The 20,958-nt window shown below is 39.8% G+C and overlaps 2 protein-coding genes across 2 annotated transcripts in view; one reads left to right on the forward strand and one right to left on the reverse strand.

Moving 5' to 3' along the window:
* The window catches only part of LOC124619216 (peroxiredoxin-4), a 45,827-nt gene extending 34,775 nt beyond the window's left edge, over positions 1-11,052 (reverse strand). The window contains exon 1 of the mRNA XM_047145440.1: positions 10,809-11,052. Within this exon, the coding sequence (XP_047001396.1) occupies positions 10,809-10,968 (160 nt within the window). The 5' untranslated portion in view covers positions 10,969-11,052. The remainder of the gene's footprint in view (positions 1-10,808) is intronic.
* Positions 11,053-11,075: 23 nt separating this feature from the next.
* Positions 11,076-20,958, forward strand: part of LOC124619206 (cysteine and histidine-rich domain-containing protein morgana) — a 60,973-nt gene continuing 51,090 nt past the window's right edge. The window contains exons 1-2 of the mRNA XM_047145428.1: positions 11,076-11,259; positions 11,377-11,483. Of these exons, the coding sequence (XP_047001384.1) occupies positions 11,184-11,259; positions 11,377-11,483 (183 nt within the window). The 5' untranslated portion in view covers positions 11,076-11,183. The remainder of the gene's footprint in view (positions 11,260-11,376; positions 11,484-20,958) is intronic.

Below are 20,958 nucleotides of genomic sequence, written 5' to 3' on the forward strand. Positions count from 1 at the left end.
AGGAATCCAGCGGTATCTTTAGCAGTCGACAAGTGGAAGGAACAAGCATGACCATGCGAGTGCATAAAACTGATGAGGATGTCTTGTTGTTCGTGTGAAACTTCATGTTTCCAATCCACCAAAAATTGCCTTACATACAAGTAACATACTGTCCTAGTTGTAAACTTGGAATTGAGACTGCTGGAATTTTGTCATCTGCTTTGAAGGCGTTAACTGTGAATGCTGTAGCATGTTTGGAAATTTTGCTTTCTCTGAGCTGATTACAATTAATTGATTTTTCCTTGTTCCACATTCTGTATGTGCCACGGTAAACCTAATTTTTTGATCTGGGAGAATTTTTTTCAATTTCTTCTTTTGGTTCATAAAAAAGCTTTACGCCTGGAATTCTATCATCACAGAATTTGGATAAATCATATGGAGTCAATATTTGGTTATCTAAGGCACTACACAGACTAGCACAGGCCACAAGTCCTTCTGAAGGTTCCCCAATGCCGTCACAAGGCAATTTACTGCGGCTTGTTCCAAAAAAATTCCATTTGGCAGTGATGCCAAAATCCTTTCCGTGCAGGCATAAATTGATGAAATTTTTGAAATTCTTATATTGAGCAGCTGAATCGTCACTAAAGTAATACATGTTCTTAATGTATTCAGTCTTTGTCTTTAAATATTCTATCAACTTTATTTGCAAGGCATGGGCAGCAATGGTATTATGAGATGACAGTCGCTGACCATACGAATGCTAATACTCTGACATTTTTTGCCATCGAAATAGACATCAGATGGATGAAATGTGACCTGACCATTCTCCCAATGGAATCCTTGCACAGTATCCTGAACAACAAATGAATAATTTTCAGCAAAATCTATCAATATAATTAATTCATTTTCTGCAAGATTTCTTTTTAGCTGCTTAACTTTGGTGTTCTGACACAAAGTGATGGTTTCTTAAACGCAATTTTTTGAAATCAATGCCTTCATGAGATCTTCAACAGTTCTCTGGCAAGTCTCCAATGTGTGTCTGCCAGCATGGACCCATTGCTTGTATTCCATTGTTTCTTCGTGGTCACAGTCTTTAAAAGAGTCTTCAAAAAAAGCCTTTAGTAGCATTTTTCCTGGACATTCCTCACAATGTTGGAGCATAAAATTTGTTGATTCTAAACTGCATACAGTTTTTTTTCCATCAAATCCTTGTAGTCATCTTGAATGAATGTTGCTGAAGCCAACATTAATTTGACATTTTGATGAATTGCACATACACACACTGAACGTGAACCATAAGCACCAGCTGTACTACACCATTTCGGCCTGAGCTCACAAAATCTTGTGATTCATTCATTTACATATTGCGTACATTAAGCAAGGAACATTTCTTTAAGGTTACAAAGGAGCAGGTACTTCTCCTTGTGAATCTTTTCCCATTTATTCTTACTGCAACACAATCCTTTTTGCTTGGGCATAAATGAGAAAACTCATCATCTTCAAAGAAAGTGAGGACATTTTGTTTTATTTCACGAATGAGCTTTTTACCCTCTACGGTTTGCAGGTGTTCCAAAATCCCATCTTCCATCTTTAGTTTCCTCGCCTTCTTCATCATCTTAGTTGAAACAGCAAATTCTTTAGCTCTTTTTTCAGTAGTGCAGCTATTTGGGGCCAGTATCAAAATTTGAACTTTACTGCTATTGCTCGAAGTATGAAGTTTAACCTTAAGTTGTGCAATTAAGATGTCCATATCTTTACATTTATGGCACTTTTCCAATTGTATCTGAGCAATAACTACTTGGCTCACACCAGCAGCTGTGGCAATTACCTTAGAAATGCTGCCTTGGGCTTTCAGACATTTGCACTTTATATGTCCCATTGAATCCCTTTCGTTTATCTGCTGAAGCTTTAGTTCTCATTCTCCAGGTGATGATAATGAAGTGTTAGTAGAAAAGCAAGCATCAACACCCATGTCTTCAGTGGATGGTGATTATTGCTTATCTGGTGGGATGATTCTTTCTGGGAATTTCAAATTTACATTTGGTACAAATTTTCTGACCAAGTTTAAAAGCTTCATTAGTCAGTAACTTGAACCTATCAGACATTGCAGTGTTTACTGGTGTTCAAGCCTTCTTGGTTATATGTTTTTCTTTACCAAATGGGTTGCAGAATCTACAGGAATTGAAATTTTGTCGTCAACAAGGCATTCTAGTATGAACAAATTTGGGCATCTTCAGCAGAACCAAGCCCAGACCCACAGTGAAGAAGCTCCTTTTCAACTGGTGACATTATTTCCTTAACCGATTGTAGTTCCCTCTTGCCATGATAGAATGGTGATGACTTCAGACAATATTCAGTGTTATTTTTATATAAAACATAAAAATTAGGCTATCAAAACATAGTGTTTCAGAGCTTACCTTCAGCTACAACAATGATTACTGGTTATTCAAACACTCAATACTCAACACTAAGATTGTACAGTGTCAACATCAAACATTACACTGCACAAAAGACTGACACTGTGAAAATTGCCAATAATGAAAGCAGCAACTGAAAGTGGTGATTCAGCAATGTACATCACTCCTGGATAGAGCATTAAAAAACTATCGCTTCTTTAAAATACCAATGGAAACCGAGTGACAATGCATTGTATGGTTAAAACCTTATAAAGCAACGTAGCATTCCATTATGATCTTCTAGATTTTATAAGGGCACTTTCTGAGGTTTTATTATATTTATATTCTACGGTAAAATAATGTAAAAACACTTCTTATTAGCATAGTTACTTTCCCTAAACCACAGGAAAATCTTATACTATTAAAAGACACTACAATTACACATTTTTTGATTTACAACTTCAAATTGTATTATATCAGTAATCCATTTTCCCTACTTTTGATTGGTATTGTTACTCATCAATATGCAAGATCCAGAAATTAAACAATATAGTTGTGAAAGCTTAAAGGATGCTCTATCCAGCTGTGGCAAGAAAAAAAGGATTGAAGAGGACACAGTTGAGATATTGCCCCCCAAAACACCCTAAAATTTGCAAGTAAAAAATTTTGGCCAAATTTGCAGATGCATATCTTTTCATCTGGGCATCCAATGTTAATTAAATCTGGCCAATATGTAGACATCATAGATATGAATAACCCTCTGACATTTTGGTGTGATTGGTTCATAAAAAAGTAGCAGTGGTCGGTGAAAGCATGGCTCTCAGAATAGTGCAACGAATTTTTTAGCCACTTTAAGGCTTGTATCTATATTTAGGTATGGATAAGTCCCTAATTTTTGCCATGGTGTGATTCAGCATAAAAAGAAATGTTTGCTAGAACTTTTAAAAAAGCCTATCAAAGTTAGCACATTTGCACCTTCCTACATGATGTGGAGGTGAGTAGCTTCTCTTTAAAATCCCCTAAGAATTCAACCACTGAAGATACTGGGCTGAAATTTGCTATATAACCATCAAAGACCATGTAGAACCTTCACATAAAACTTCATTAGATTTTGAGATGGTTGAGTGGGGACACTTTTCAATATTGGTCCCTTTGACATGGAATGACCCCATTTTTTGTTTAAAATCTGCAGCCAATTTCCAAATTTTTACAGTTTGTTTTGAACTAACGCACTGCATCAAACTTTCAGCAATTGCTACCAACAGAATGTATATAAAGCAATAAAAATTGGCAAAAGTTCATAATATTAGATACAAAAGCAGTAAACAAAATCTCAGTTCACAATTAGATAATGGGTGTCATGGCCTGGATGACTTGACATGGAATGACCCTTACAGAATGATAAGTTTGCATTGGTTTCCGCTGTCTGGAAGAAATTCACAGAAAACTGTACAATGTGATACAAACCTGGAAGTGACATAACAATAGACGAGCAGCTCCTTCCAAGTAAAACTAGCTGCCCGTTCACACAATTCATGGCTTCAAAGCCTGACAAATATAGGCAGAAATACTGGTTAGCTGTAGATGTTGAAATAAAGTATATACTCAATGGTTTCTCTTATCTCGGTAAGGATACTGCATGATACCAAGATGAAAGGATTTCAGATTATGTAGTGATGCATCTTATGGAACCATTTCTGGGCAAAGGCAGAAACATCACTACACACGAATACTTCAATTCCCTCAAACTAGCCAAAAAATTGAAAGAAAAATCAACCACCATTGCAGGAACAGTAAATAGAGCAAGAAGAGAAATACCGCATGCTCTGAAGCCTTGAAGAGTCCTCTGTATTCCACAAAAGTTTTAAAACATGATGATATTTCCTCAACAATTTATCAAGGAAAAAAAGCAAAAAATGTACTAAAGTAGTAATGTCTTCCCTTCATCCTAGTGTTACCATAAATACAAATGAGAAGAAAACTCCACAAACTGTATATTATTACAACAAAACAAAATTTGGGGTTGACATAGTAGACAAAATGGTGAGGCAGTATTGTTGAGGCTTCCTCAAGAATATGGCCAGTGCACTCCTTCTACAATATCCTTGTCGTGGCAGGAATAAATGCATATGTAATATTTATGGCTGTTACTGGAAGAAAATCAAAAGAAGACATATTATTCGGCAGCTTGCAGATGAACTAAGCACTGAGTATGTGAAGAGTCGTTTCCCTCGTATGACCGCAGACAAGTACGAAAAGAATGAAAATGAAGTTGAAGATGAAATGCCACAGAAGCACCGTAAATGTTAAGTTCTCAAATTCTGAAATTGTAATAAAACTATTTTGAAGTGCAGTGTTTGTAAGAAGATGGTTTGTGGAAAATGTATAAAGGAAACTGGATAAAAATGTGACAATTGTGTAAAACAAAGGAGTAGCTGAAATTTCTGTACACATGAAAAGTTCAATTTTTTATGAATTTAGAACAAAGAAAAGCCTGTCACTTGCTTATACTTGTTTGGGTGTTACCAGGTTCAGTGAAATTTGTTTATATGACAATAAATAATATAATTTGTGTCTGTTCTTTTTATTCACACCTCTGTATCCGAAATGGCTATAAATCTTGTAAATATTATAATATAATAAATGCTTAAAATTTTGAAATAATATTTATTATTATTTAAAATAATTAAATGGTAGGGGTAAAAATGACCCCTCTGGGTGTTCAAGGGGGGAGGCAAAGTCTGGGCATCCGAGTGATAAGATCCTGGACCACTGATTGTCAATGGCGGCCCAGAAGGCTACGGAGCTTGGACGAATCCTGGAATGAAGATGCATACATCCCCAGGAACTCTGCGTAACAAGAGTGAGCTTTCGGGCAGAGAGGCTTAAAATCAATAAGATTAGTCTGGGAAGAATGTTGTTTATATTGTTGCAGCGCCTGTTGGTAGTCCTGGATAGCAACTGCTATGTCCTTGTCCACTATGGTAACAGTCGGCAACAAGGGGGACTGGTGGATAGCAGTGCCAGCGGCATGAAGAACAGTGTCAGACATCTTGCACAACCACATTAATGCAATCCAGGGAGACATGTCGAAGTACACAGCAGACATATATGAAGGTCAACTGGCTTTGCCGAATGCTCAACGTGGGGGACCTCTTTGCCTGGCAGTGGCAGGGGAACCACAGAATCACCAGAAAGCAATCACTGTCACAAAGACATCATGGGGTGACCAGCGTAGTGAAGCCATTGCAGCAGGGGAAGTGATTGTGAGATTGATGGCAGAAAACGTGCCTTGAGTGCCACTGAATCGTTTAGGAGAAACGTCACTGAGGAAACACAGATCAAAGTCTGTAATAACTTGGTGAATTAGAAGCCCCCTACCTGTCAAAGTGGCACTCCCCCATAGGGCATGGTGTGCATTGAAGCCCTGGAGGAGAAGGTCACGGTTCTGACAGAGCACCTGATAACCATGAAACGTTGGAGAGTGGTCATCACAGAAATATGTTTCTTGAAGAGAAACACAGAAAGCAGAATATGAGTGAACAAATTGTGTATTCCCGGTAGGTGACCTAATATCTGTTGCAATTCCAGTGGATTATCATGTGGCTAGAGTCCAGGTTAGACATAAAGAAGGCGAGGGAAGGTCATGGCACTGGGTCGGTGGTTGTCACCGACGAGGAAGGGGTGACATCCATCCATAACAACTGGGTGTGATTTGGAGTGAGGAGGACGGGGCAAAGCTCCCCATGATGCCAGGGAAGCTTTGCCCTTGGACTGCTGCTGCTGCTTCTCCCTCGGAGAGAGGGGGTGTTATTTGTAAGGGAATAGGTGACAGTGATGTCTGGATTGGACAGACAGTGGGTGGCTTTTGGGCCATATGAGCGTGGGTCCCTCAACCGACCTGAGGTTGCAGGCTTCCTACCTTGAGAACACCAGGGAGCTGTGTTCAAGAGGGAGCCCCATCCCTGGCAGGAGCCAGAGAAGAGGCTTTCTTCTCTGGTCGAGGAGGAGTTCCTTGAAGGGAAGCGACAGGAGTCAACGGGGAGGGGGGGGGGGGGGGAGGAAGGGAGCAGGATGGGTGTAAAGAGGAGGGGGGAGGAGGGGAAGATGTAACTGAGGCAAAGGCAGATGAGAGATTCACAGGGTGAAATCTGTCAAACTTCTTCCAGGCCTCAAAGTAGCAGAGACAGTCAAGGACCTTTATTTCTTGGGATTCTTTTTTCTTTGTGTACACTGGACACTCCGATGAGTTGGGGGGTATGTAGACAAGGACAGCTCACGTGGTTAGGCAGTCGGGTTGCACGGGCTCCCCACATGGAGGAGGAGGAGGAGGAGGAGGAGGAGGAGGAGGAGGAGGAGGAGGAGCAGGAAGAGGTGAGAAACAGCTGACGTTAAAACTGAACAAAGTTCCAGGGCCTCATGAAATCCTTATCAGATTCTATACTGAATTTGCAGCTATGTTACTCCTCATTTAACCACAATACACTGAAGATGCCTCAAATAAAAAGATGTGCCCAGCAGTTGGAAGAAAGCACCTACAAAACGGGCAGCAGAAGAGATGCACAAAACTATCGCTCAATGTCATCGACATCCATTTGTTGTAGAATCTTAAGAACATATTCTGGGCCCAAATGTAATAAGGCGCCAGGTCAAGAGGAATGTTTGATATGAGTCGTCGGCTTTGGCCAACGACATAACGATATTGTCTGCGTTCACATCACCACCTTGTGCATATAGTCGCTTTTTTGTTAGTTGGCAAAGCCAACGAATGCAAAAGCATAAAAACAATGGTTATAGTGACACATGGTCTGCAGCTTAGCCCCATTGACAGGCTGATCTGTAGCTTAACCCATTTGAAAAAAAAAATCTCCAATAACATCATGTTATAATTGCCATATTGTTTATGGCACTTGTTGCATGTTTCCTACATCACTGATCAAAGAAGAAAACTCATATCAAACATTCCTCTATATCCTGAGGTGCCCTGAACAGAATTACCTTCTCCATATCATCCAGCATGGATTCTGAAAACATCGATCATATGAAACCCAACTTCACTTTTCTCACATGACATACCGAAAGCCGTGAATTTAAGCACTCAGTTAAATGTAGTGTTTCTTGACTTCCGCAAGCCATTTGACTCAGCATCCCATGTATGCTTGTGATAAAAAATGTAATTATATGGGGTATCAAGCCATATTTGGGATTGGACTGAGGATTTCTTTCTTAGGCAGACACAGCACATTACCTTGGACGGAGAGTAATCAAAAGATGTAGAGATGACTTCAGGTGTGTCCTCTCAAGGACATGTGTTGGGCCACTTGCCGTTCATGTTGTACAGAAATGATCTTGCACGCTCTATTAATAATAACACCTGACTTTTCAAAGTTGATGTCATTACCTATAATGAAGTACAAATAATCAGCCACACCTTGATAAGATTTCAAAGTGGTGCAAAGTTTGGCAATTCACTTTGAGTGTTCAAAAATATAAAATTGTGCACTACAGCAAGTAAAAAAACTTACTTTATGACTCCAGTATCAACTACCCACAGCTGGAATTTGTCAACTCAAACAAATACTTTGGTGTATCTCACTGAAGGGTATGAAATGGAAAATCACATAGGCTCTGCTGTACATAAAGTAGGCGGCAGACTTCGGTTTATGGAAATGCAATCAGTCTATAAAGGACACTGTATGCAAAACATTTGGGCACCAATCCTCGAATACTGATCCAGCGTGTGAGACCTACATCAAATGGCATACGCTGAACATGTACAAAGAAGGGCAGCACAAATAGTCATAGGTTTGTTTGATCCACGGGAGAGTGTCTTGGTAATGCTGAAGAAACTGAACTCGGCAACACCTGAAGACAGACACTAAACTACCTTTAGAAAGCTTACTTATAAAGTTTCATGAACTGACTTCAAATGACAACCCAAGGAATCAACCCCCCCCCCCCCCCGCATTCACTACCATAGAGATCGTGAGGACAAGACTAGATCAATTACAGTATAAAGGATTGTGAGGACAAGACTAGATTAATTACAGCATGTACACAGAGGCATGCAGTCATTCTTCCCGGGCTCCATATGTGAACGGAACAGGAAGCAGCTCTAATGACTTGTATGAGATGTGTCCCATGCCATGGTTTGCTGAGTATGGATGTAGATATTCACTCAGGTTAAAAAGGCTACCAGAAAGACTCTCAAAGTAAGGTGAATCTGCTGAAGAAGAGAAGATTTCTGCTAATTTTGGAAATCAACAACTACTGAACATTAAATAGTGAAAAATAGGCAGTGGCAATAGATGGTTATGAAAAATGTGATAAATTATAAGTATGGAGGGTACAGAAGTTGATGCAAGTACAGTGGCATTATAATGTCTGCAGAAACTGGCTATCAATGTAACCAACACTCTCCTAAAGTATGGCCTAACCACCATATATTTCCTCTCATGGTTGTAACTATATAATGAAAAGGATAGTGCTACTCACCATATAGCAGAGATGCTGAGTCGCAGAAAGGCACAACAAAAAGACTGTCAATTAGCTTTCAGCCAACAAGGGATTTGTCCAAGGTAGACAACATACACACATGCATACACTCAAGCAAATGCAACTCAAACTCATATGACCACAGTCTCTGGCAGCTGAAACCACACTGGCATGTGTGTATGTTGTCCACTTTTCACAAAGGCTCTGTTAGTCGAAAGCTATCTTTCTGACAGTCTTACTGTCGTGCCTTTCTGCTACTCAGCCTCTCAGCTATGCGGTGTGCATCAACTATCCTTTTCATTATATTATTAAATTCCATCCTGGATTTTCCATTGTTTGAGTCTCTCATGGTTGCTAGTTAGCAAGATAAGCAGGAAAGCCTAAGCAGGGTTTGGGAAGTAATCAGTAAGATCAGTAAACTTAAGAATAATCTATGAAATGTGTGCAGATGCATCTGTTGATGGCGCATTGTCTGAGAAAGTAAGTGCAATGTGCAACTTATAATTCCGGTGTGATATAATTTCCATTCAAAATGACTTTCACTGCATATGTAAAGTTTTGTATCTCCTTAAATTCAATTCAGTCTGTATTGATGATGTTATAAAGTACACAAATCAGCCATTGTAGTTTTTCCCCTGTGAAATAGCATTTCACAATGGTACTGATTTATTCTTGGGGCTTATTGTATCTCTGACACATACAGATTACACATTTTTAGACAAATTTTGGTATTTTAGGTAGGTTTAATATTTTTGCTTTATGAGAACTATTTGTAGCGTAATTCAAATTCTTGATGAAGACAACAAATTACAGTTATCTTCCTCTTACTGGGTATTTTTGTCTGTGTGTGTTATACCATTTGCTTCCATTTTTCCTTACAATGTTAGACTGTTGTGGGAAATGTGTTACCATTAAATGGTACCAACTGTAGTTTACATCTACAGGCACTACTCAACGCACAATCAACATAAAATAACTCCAATTATTTCTACAAAAATAACATGCTTGATTATTTTTCATACGCAATGTCAACAATTAAAACAGACCCAGTTTCAGACAACAACCAACATACTTGCTTTCCTCTAGAAACACTACCAACTGAGTCATCTGATGAAGTCTCAAAGTTCTACCAGTAGTAGTAGTACTGAATATCTGTAAGGGCTCTCCTTGATACTTGCACCATAGTAAGAATGGATTAGTCACAGCCATGTATTGATACCGTAATGAAACTTTCACTATGTACTGTATATTAAGTGAGCATTAGCACACTGGAATACTTACTTAGCCTTCAGACGTGTAAGTTTAATGTAACTCATTTGTCGCCTGTAGCACCTGCCTTTCGTGAAAGACAACCAGTACTTTTACTAATAGTGTGCAATTCCGAAACTGTCTTAAACTGTGTCCAGGAGTTAGACTGTTTGAGGCGGCTATAAGCAGATTCTGTGCAGTCATAAAGCTAGTGAAATTAAATACTGGCGCTATACAAAAAAGAGATTGTATACGACGCTTTTGATCACGTGACTTATTCCAAGCTGAGATCTGTCTGGTACTCTGGGCATCTTTTAGCAATTGCAATTTACAATAATGATTCAACAGGTATTATACTAGCGGTAATTACATCGTGCTTCTAAATTAATTTTCTACTAGCCACTTGCTAATTAAGTGGGTATGTAATACTTCAAGACACAATTAGTTATTTTATTTACAATCTTAAAAACTTTCCAACTTGAACAACTGAGAACAGGCGTCGCACTTACTGAATACGTGGCTTCGTAAAAAACGTGAACGTACGATAAAAAGGTGAATCTATAATAAAATATGCTCATAGCATCACTGGACTGAACTTTAGAGTACTTTCTTCGACTGTTAAGTGGCGTGCAGATTTTGTTCAACAATGGACCAAACAGCTGTATCAAAGAAATATAACTCCCAACTTACTGACAGCTTTAGTCCATTGTAGTTTATGGTCTACAGTATTTCCAATTTCTTGTGGATACACATCTCCACCGCCATAAGTATGACACGAATCTTCTGTTAACGCACTGCCTACACTCAAAATCATACAAACAAGCAAATACTCGTAAACACCCAACACCATATTGCTCGGGAATGTGTACACGCAGAATACTGTTTAAAACACCCAGGTACTCTCAATACCGGGTCCACTTGAAAGTCAGAGATCTTGGTTCTAAAATATGCTATGTAGTAACTCAGGATTGCTATCTTTGGTGTCAATAATTGTAAGCGTGTGCGAGTCACTCGAACTTTGTTGTGGTGTTTTGATTCTGTTATTCAGCTGATGCTGATTTAATTATGACCAGTGAAAATTTTCAACAGTGCTACAACAAGGGCTGTGGGCAGAAGTTTGATCCATCTAAAAATACCGAAGGTTCTTACAGATACATTTAAAAAGGCCTTTTAATACTAAGTCTAGAATGTTCTTCCAAACAAATCATATGAAATTAAAAATTCACTATAGTAATGTTAGGTTTCTGGGCTGTTGCAGATTCTTGTACGTTTCACCCAGGGCCACCTTTCTTCCACGACGCCTATAAAGGTTGGTCATGCTGTAATAAAAAATGCACGGACTTCACCGAATTTCTGAACATTAAAGTGAGTGAGCTGTTGTTATTCTTGTAAGCATTCTGTTTATGAGTGGAAAATTCCATCAAGAAATTATTGTTATTACAGTGTGTTTTCTGCACTATATGGTAGCATTATCTATTATATGCACAGAACATTTCCTTAATGAATAAGTGTTACACCTACCACCACAAACCCCTGTCCTGTGTCAACCTGTACATCCGAGAGTAGTACACAACGCCCTCAATTATTTATTGAATATATTCAATCTGTGTGTTCCCTTACAGTTTTTACTCTGTACAGTACTCCCAAATATGATGTAACATGTTGTATCATTCTTTCCACCTTGACAATGTTTTCTGTATGTACCTCTCCTGACTGTTTCTGTAGAGCACCTTCTCATTTCTTCTCAGTCCACTTAAATTTCAATATCATCCTATCTCACACACATAGATTTATTACTTTTCTGGTTTTCACTTAAGAGATTTACATCCGTACTGTTTACAGAAATTTCGTCCTCAGATTAGGGTCTGTGTTTGGTACTAGTAGCCTTCTTTTTGCCCAGAACGCCCTCGTTGCCAGGCTAGTCTTGCTTTTTATGTCCGTCCTTGCTTCATCTGTCGTGTATTGCGTTGCTTTTATGGTAACAGAGTTCCTTCACTTCATGTATTCTTTTGTCACCAATTTTGATAAGTTTATCGTTAATATCAGTTCTACTACTACTCATTATTTTTTTCTTCCTTCGGTTTACTCTATATCCATAGTATGGGCTCATTAGACACTTCATTACATTCAACAAGCCCTGCAATTTTTCCTCACTTTCACGGAGGATTAGCAATGCCATCAGTGATTCTTATCAAGCTTAAAGTGCAATTACAATGTGAGCATAGACACACCAACACCTTAATTGTGCGCCTTTACCTATTTATAGCCTTTCATCCTGAATTTTAATCCCTCTTTTGAACGATTGTTTTATCTGCACCATTGCTTCTTCGTGGGGGCAGCAGTCCATTCTTGGTCTTCCATACATAGAGTAACTGATTGGCCTATTCTAAGTCTAGGGTACTGATACCTCAGAAGTTAATTCCCATAGTGCTCAGAGCCATTTGAACCATTTGACTATAGCATGAACCAATGTTGCTTGTAATTTTTCTACAACTACATTTCTCAGTAACACAATGTGGTCTGTTTTACCAAATATATTTTGTGTTTGACTAATTCTTGCATTAAATACAGTCTATAAGCAGTATAAATTATTTTTAATATACTGTACAAAGGCTGCCTCCATCTCGTTCCATTTCCCTGAAGACTCTTATTTGTTGTAGGATTTATGACACAAAGTGTGAATGCATCAATGAATGTCACATTGAAAACGAAGTTGTTATTGATTTACAAATTTCAAGTTCCTTTGTTATAGACTATGAAACTCTGTTATGAATTCTAGACAAATTCATATAGTCCTTATAGAATTATTTTTACTTCTAGTATTGTCATTGTGAAGTTCATGTTTCACCCTAAACCCACACTTCTTATTGTTCAGGAATGCCATTGTGTAATAAATGTATTTGTATGTAAGTTGAATGAATTCCAAGGCAGTTAAGTGGCTTTTGTAGGATGTACGGTTATCAACTTTCAGTGCTGTGTTCGTACTGCACGCTCCTTTGGAATAAATACTTTTTCAAATTCACCTGCATTGCTCAAGATCATTGCAATAGAGCAGTATTAAGAGAATGCATGCTAGCAGTTCAATCTGTAGTACAATAAAGTTAGAACTGTGAGTTCCATTGTACTCATCCCATGGTCTACATTTTTAAACCATTTGGTTTGCATTCAAGAGGAGGGTCAACCGAAATTTGGCGATTTCATCTGTCTGCTTTGTCTCAGACATAACTGTGTAGTGTTGTGTGAAGTCATGGTGGCATGATGTTTTTGAGTCAGGTCATGTTTGTAGTGATTATGTTCAGAAATTATTTGTCAGCTATGTTACTTAGTGAGTTATTTGATGTTCTGTGTTGAGTATGTGTTACTGGAAAAGCTTATGTTGGTTTTCTAGTGAGTTACTTTGATTTTGCATATTGTGGCTGATGAGTTTGTGTTTGGAATTACTAGTGCTGTACGTTTCTTGCATCTACATCTACACTCCACAAGCTTCCTTGCAGTATGTGGTAGAGTGTACTTCGTGTGGTACCACTGTCACCCCCCCCCCCCCTCTTTCCCTTCCCTTTTCCTGTTCCAGTCACAAATGTTTATGGGGAGAAGGATTGCTGGAAAGCTTGTGTGTGGGCTTCACTGTCTCTTATTTTATTCTAATTGTGTTTTTGTAAGATATGTTGACTCTTCTAAGAACTTATGTTCCTGGAACTTTAACAATAAACCACACCATGATGCAGAAGGCCTCTCTTCCAACATCTGCCACTGGAGTTGGTTGATCATCTCTGTACACTTTCATTCTTACTAAATGAACCTGTGACTAAACGTGCTGATCTTCTCACAAACTTCTCTTTTTCCTCTAATTATGGTCAGAAATTAAAGACATAATCCATATCACTTTAGGCAGGGGGGTTACCTTCATAGTAGTCTCGGATGTTATTGAATTTAGCATATGTTAAAATTCAGGAGTAAGTAATAAACTCGTATATTTTTGTTTTCTCCGAAAAGATTCGTGCCATGAGATACAGGCCTCCAAAGATGGAACTGTGAACACCATTTTGAAGATGCGAATTTCGGAAATTTTTTTTAAATGCTGTGTATCTGTAACAGTTCTAGATAATGTTGTTAAGAGTTTTTTATTTGAAAGATAATTGCTTTATGATTGCAACGGTGTCCTCCCTTTGGACATATCTGTCAAAGTTCTTTTACTATCACCTTCTGAATCTTTACAGAATTTTTTTTTATTTTATTTTTTTTTCAAAGATGCCGATCCAGAAAAGTTAGATTTTTTTCTGTTGATTAGTACCATGTAGTACTATACTCTCTGTAAAGGAGAGCTTCCACTTTTAAGTTGGACAAGTATTATATTTTAAAAAATACTTTTTTTTTACTTTCAAGGGTAATGTATGTCTTCACTGAAGTTGTTCCTTACTAATTTCTTTGTTACAGTGTTTATTTCTATTGTCTTTATTGCAGTTATTTCTTATCACTTCCTTTGTTGCAGTTATTTCTTACATTTTGTTGCAGTTACTTTGTCGTGGTTGTTCATTGCAGGTTTCTGTATTGTAGTTGTTCAGTGCTAATTTGTTTACTGAAGAGGCTTCTAATAAATTTGATACCATTCAGTGAGTTCTGTGTTTTTGTGAGGAATTTGCCAGATGAGACAGTTGCAGTGTGTTTCTCATTTGAAGTCTCTGTTTCAAAGTGACAACTTATTGCGTTCGAAATGCTTTGACAGAATAACAACAATTATAGTATCTGAAGAAGGTGAAACCTCCAGTTATCTGAACAAGGTGAAATCTCCAATGGAGCAGATGATGCAGATTTTGCATCAATAGAGGAAGAATTAAATACACTGAATCTGTCAACTACAGAGGTAGGTGTTAGTCCTGTTAAGAATCGGTGGTCAGACAGCAGAACTGACCACTCTCTTCAAAGCAGAAGTCCCATCTTCAGAAGCAAATGAACCAAAGCTCTCCTGCATCTCTTGTCTGGAATTTTTCACTAACACCAATTCAGCGTTGAATATTGTGCATCCTACAGTGTGAAGATGCAAGTTTTAACTATTATTCCAGAGACATTTTTAAAGAAAACAATTTTGAACCACGTTCCATCAGTATCAAAGTACATGGTAGGCAAATCAAGAGATGTGAGGTCTGTAAAAGGAGTCTTTAGAAGACCAGATCCCTATTATTGTCATCCTGTAGGAGCAGCTGAAGTTCGAATAGTGGAGTCATTTTATCTGGAAGATAAATGGGACTGTTCTCGCCACAGAGCCAACAAAAAAGACAGTATAACTGTAACAGTTGAAGGTCAAAAAGTTGTGAAAATGGAGAAATACATGACTCGCAGTATTAAAGAAACAGTTCCAGTTATCTTCTAGATTTTGAAACAGAATCTTCATATAAGAACACTTATTCCCAACATGCACAAAGTCTGTTTTTTTGTTTGTCTTATATATCACTCTTTTAAGGCTATGCAAATAGTCAGTACACTTCACTCTCCTGTGGCCCCAGCCAGAAAACATTTCAAACACACTGCAACTATGTCAACTGGCAAATCCCTCGTGAAAACACAGAACTCACTGAATGGTCTCAGATTTCTTAGAAGCCTCTTCAGTAAACAAATTAGCACTGAACAACTACGATACAGAAACCTGCAATGAACAACCACGACAAAGAAATTGACAAGAAACTACAACAAAGTGCAAGAAATATCTGCAACAATGAAAGTGAAAAGAAAGAACTGCAACAAAGAAAGTGATAAGAAATAACTGCAACAAAGACAATAGAAATAAGCATTGTAACAAAGAAATTAGTAAGAAACAACTTCAGTGAAGACATACATTAACCTTGAAAGTTATTAAAACCTGTCCGACTTAAAACTGGAAGCTCTCCTTTTCAGGGAAGTAGAACTGTATGGTACTAATCAACAGAAAAAAATCAAAATTTTATGGATTGGCATTTTTGAAAAAGGAAATTTTGTCCATAAATTATTAAAAAAGTTTAGAATGCTATAGTAAAAGAACTTTGACAGATAAGTCCAAATGGAGGATTTCTTTGTAATCGTAAAGCAGTTATCTTTCAAATAAAAATATAAAATCAATAAAATATGTAGAACAGTTCCACAGATACAGCATTTAAATGTTTCCGAAACCCGCATCTTCAAAATGGTGTTCGCAGTGTCATCTTTGGAGGCCTGTATCCCGGGGGCAGGAATTTTTTTGGAGAAAACAAAAAAAATATGTGTTTCTTACTTACTCCTGAATTTTAACATATTCTAAATTCAATAACATCCGAGACTATGAAGGTAACCCTCCTGCCTGAAGTTATATGGATCGTGCCTTCCCAGTCTCATGATGACAACATACTCCAGTGGAATTGCAGCGTTTTTTTTCCACTGCCTGGCTGAGTTACGGCAACTGTTAAGCTTTATACCTGCTTTCTGCATTGCCCTCAAGGAAACCTGGTTTCCGGAAATGAGGACCCCTGCCCTCCACGGCTATAAGGGATATTACAGAAACCGTAGCGACTGCAATCAAGTGTCAGGTGAAGTTTGTGTTTATGTCCTAAATTCAGTCTGTAGTGATACGGTGCCCTTTCACACCCCTCTTGAAGTTGTCGCTGTTAGGATAAGGACGATGCGAGAAATAACTGCAATGTATATCTTCCTCCAGATAGCGCAGTACCTGAGAACGCATTGACTGCACTGATTGCTCAACTCCCTAAACCCTTCCTACTTTCAGGGGATTTTAACGCTCATAACCCCTTGTGTTGTGGCACCATGCTTACTGGCCCAGGCAGAGTGATGAAACTTTACTGTCTCAGTTCGACCTCTGCCTCTTAAACACTAGGGCCGCCACAAACTTCAGTGTGGGTCATGGCAGTTACTCGGCCATCGATTTATCACTTTGCAGCCCAGGACTTCTCCTATCTGTCCACTGGAGAGCACATGACGACCTGTGTGGTAGTGACCATTTCCCCATCTTCCTGTCACTGCCCCGGCATCAGGCCCACGGATGCCTGCCCAGACGGGCGTTAAACAAGGCGGACTGGGAAACTTTCACTTCTTCTGCCACCGTTGAATCTCCGCCACATGGTAACATCGATGTGACGGTTGAGCAATGACTACAACAATCATTTCTGCCTCACCCTCTCTGTATGCAGACGACTTCTGCATTTCGTACTGCTCCACCAGTACTGGTGTTACTTAGCGGCACCTACAGGGAGCCAGCCACAAGGCGCAGTTGTGGGCTCTATCCCATGGCATCCAGTTTTCAGCCGTCAAGACGTGTGTCATGTATGTCTGTCAGTGTTGTACGGTTCATCCGGAACCAGCAATTCACCTTAATGACAATCCACTAATTATCGTGGAGACATATTGATTGTTAGGTCAGTTTTTTGACAGTTGTTTGACTTAGCTTCCTTCTTCAGCTTAAGCGGAAGTGCTGGCAGCACCTCAGTGCCCTCTGCTGCCTGAGCAACACCAACTGGGGTGCAGATTGCTCCATGCTGCTGCTGCTCTATAGAACCCTTGTTCAATCCTGCTTTGACTATGGAAGTGTGATTTATGATTTTGCGGCGCCCTCAGCATTGCGATTGCTCGACCCCCTGGAGTTCGACTAGCGACAGGAGCTTTTAGGTCGAGTCTGATGACCAGCGCACTGGTGGAGTCCCTCCATTGAAGATCAGATGTGCACAACTGCTCACCGGTTATGTTGCACGCATTCATAGCTCTCCTGAACGTCCTAATTACCGTCTTCTTTTCCCAACCACGGCGGTTCACCTCCCGCAAAGACGGCCCAAGTCAGGGCTAATGAATGCTAATGATTTGTGTGCGATCACTTCTGTATGAACTGGAGTTCTTGCTTTCACCACCTCTTCTCGAGGTCCATACACGTACGCCTCCATGGTATAGTTGTAAGCTGAAGCTTCACCTGGGCCTTTTGTGTGGCCCTAAGGACCCCGTTAACCCTGCGGCTCTCCGCTGTCACTTCCTCTCGATTCTTGAAGTGAAGTGTTCCAGTGCTCTGAAGTGGTTTACACCAAAGGCTTAATGGCTGATGGTCACGTTGGATTCGCCCATGTTCATGGCAGCCATATTGAACAGCATTCCTTACCCGATGGCTGCAGTGTATTCACTGCAGAGCTGGTGGCCCTTTCTTGTGCACTTGAGTACATCCGTTCATGCTCTGGCGAGTTGTTTCTCCTCTGTACTGACTCCATGAGCAAGTTACAAGTTATCGACCAGTGCTACCCTCGCCATCCTTTGGTAGCGACCATCCAGGAGTCCATCTATATCGTGGAACGTTCCAGTTGTTCCGTAGTGTTTGTCTGGACCCCAGGACACGTCGACATCCCAGGCAATGAACTTTCTGACAGGCAGGCCAAACAGGGCTACGCAGAAACCGCTTCTGGAGATAGGCCTCTCCGAAACTGACCTGCGTTCCGTCTTACACTGCAAGGTTTCTCGGCTTTGGGAGGTGGGGTGGTATAACAGTACGCACAATAAACTGTGTGTCATTAAGGAGACTCTGAATGTGTGGAAGTCTTCCCTGCAGGCTTCTCGCAGGGAATCAGTTGTCCTTTGTCGACTCTGCTCAGACATGGTTACCTCCTCTGTTGTGAGGACCCACCTCAGTGTTGCTGTGGCTCCCAAATGACAGTCGTCCACGTCTTGCTGGACTGCCCAGCTTTAGCCACTCTGCGGTGAACTTTTAACTTTCCCAGCACCCTACCTTTGCCTCCCCCCCCCCTCTCTCTCTCTCGGTATTGTGCTGTACGTGTCTTTTGTTTTATTCTACCCCTTGTGGACATGTTTTATAGGAACAAGGGACCTATGACCCACACGACCCACACAGTTTTGTCACCCCCCCCCCCCCCCCCGCCCCTTAAACCAACCGGCCTCTCTCTTAAACCAACCAACCCCCCCCCCCTCCCAATTTAGTTGACAAACAGATTTTCAGTGCCTTATGTTCACACATCCCTTATCCTCCCTCCATCCCCAAGAATCACCTGCAAATCAACACTCCTCGCATCACTGAGTGTCACCCCAGATTGGAGTAACTGAACCATATCCTTTTCCAGGGCTCTGACTATACATCGTGATGCATGGAAATGAGGGGCATGCTACCCGAGGTCCTGCCCAGCTCTTCTAAAGTGGTATTTCATTGCCTATCCAACCTGTACCTCATCCTGGCACATCCCTGTGCCACTCGTGCTCCCAACCTCTTGCCATTGTACTCCACTTCTGTGAAAGGCTCATAATATCCCACCACAGGTAGAGCCACCTATGAAAGCAGCACTGTGATGGAATCGCTTCACAGCATTTGACATGGGCATGATCACCTACCAGCTGTCCACCAGAATGAGTGGCCACCATCAAACTGTAACCAAGAACCAAGTTGACTATCCAAATTGCTGCAGAACACATGTGCTCGAGTTCAATGGCTGCCTTACAACCCGTGCTATGTGGATCCTTCCCTCTTGCAACAGCTTTTCTGAAGTTTGCAGATCCTTTGATCCTGTAAGTCTCCTAACCTCAGTCTCCACTAACCCAACTCTACACCATCCACCCAACAGTTTCCCCTTTCTTTGTCCTGTCACCCCTCCCACCCCACACCTGCATGTCATGTTCATTGTGTACGACACATCACTGGTTCTAGTAAATGTGTCACATGTCTAGCCTGCACACCTGCTACCTTCCTCCGGGCCATAATATACACACCCCAACCCCTCCTGTGGTTTCTCGCCCCTCTGTCCCTCAAACCACCTCACCTGACACAATCCCCACCCCAGTCCACCTGCTAAAATGCAATCCCAGCATTGTGTGTCCAGTCAGCACAATGAGGTGTGTTTGTGTGTATTTAAGTTAACTAAAATAGAACCTTGAAGGACAAGGTAAAGCATAATTAATCTTTTTCAGGATGTCTTCAGACTAGTCTTTTAAACTGTGACAGAATGGGTCAAGTTATTTTGAATTTGTTGTTTAAAGTTGGTGATTTTTATTTTTTTAGTATAGAATGTGACCAATTTCAGACCGCTTAGAACCTAAGACTGTGATCAATCTTTTTCTTCTTATTTTTGTAGAACTACTTAATGCATTGGCTAATGGCTTGCCTCTGTTCATTTGATGTCACTCTCCTATATTGTGGTTGCTGGATAGGAAATTTTGCAGTGCTGATCACTAGCCTGAAATATTCCTTGTCCTGCATGGTGTATTCCAAAGCATTATTTTAATTTGGAAATGAAATTGGTGGTTATTTGCACATGACAAAATTTTCCCTAGTATTTCTTACTTGTAAAACATATATAAATGGAAAATATCATTAGTATTTTTAAAATATAAATTTTATGTTTTAGTGTGATATAATATGACAATAAAACATACATTTTTTGATTACATTAAAAGGTATTTTTGTATTACAGAACAACAATTAAATTTTGCAAATTAGTAATAAAAGTACTAAATAATTTATAAAAACACAAATACAGAAATGTAATCACAACATACCACAGAAAACTTGTCTTTTGAAACTATTGTTCCAGTGCGTGTTGTCGTATTAGCAGATATTTAGGAGGGGTGACAGTTACAAAGTCATTACAGTGTACAGATGTGTATTTTATGCAGTGTAGGTCTATACAGCTTTTAATTCTCCTACAACAAATTTATGTTCAATAATCAGGTTTTCACTTTTGGTGGTATGGCCCAAAACCTTTCTGGCCACCCAAAATCTCTAACCCACTGCCTGCTCAGGTTCATTGATGACATCTACTTGATCCGAATCCTGGGCTAAAAACATTCGACCCTGATTCTATCACAGCCTCAAAGTCTTCCCTCCTATTCATTTTGTGTG

Source organism: Schistocerca americana, chromosome 1 (genome assembly GCF_021461395.2).
Source record: "Schistocerca americana isolate TAMUIC-IGC-003095 chromosome 1, iqSchAmer2.1, whole genome shotgun sequence".
Taxonomy (NCBI): Eukaryota; Metazoa; Arthropoda; class Insecta; order Orthoptera; family Acrididae; genus Schistocerca; species Schistocerca americana.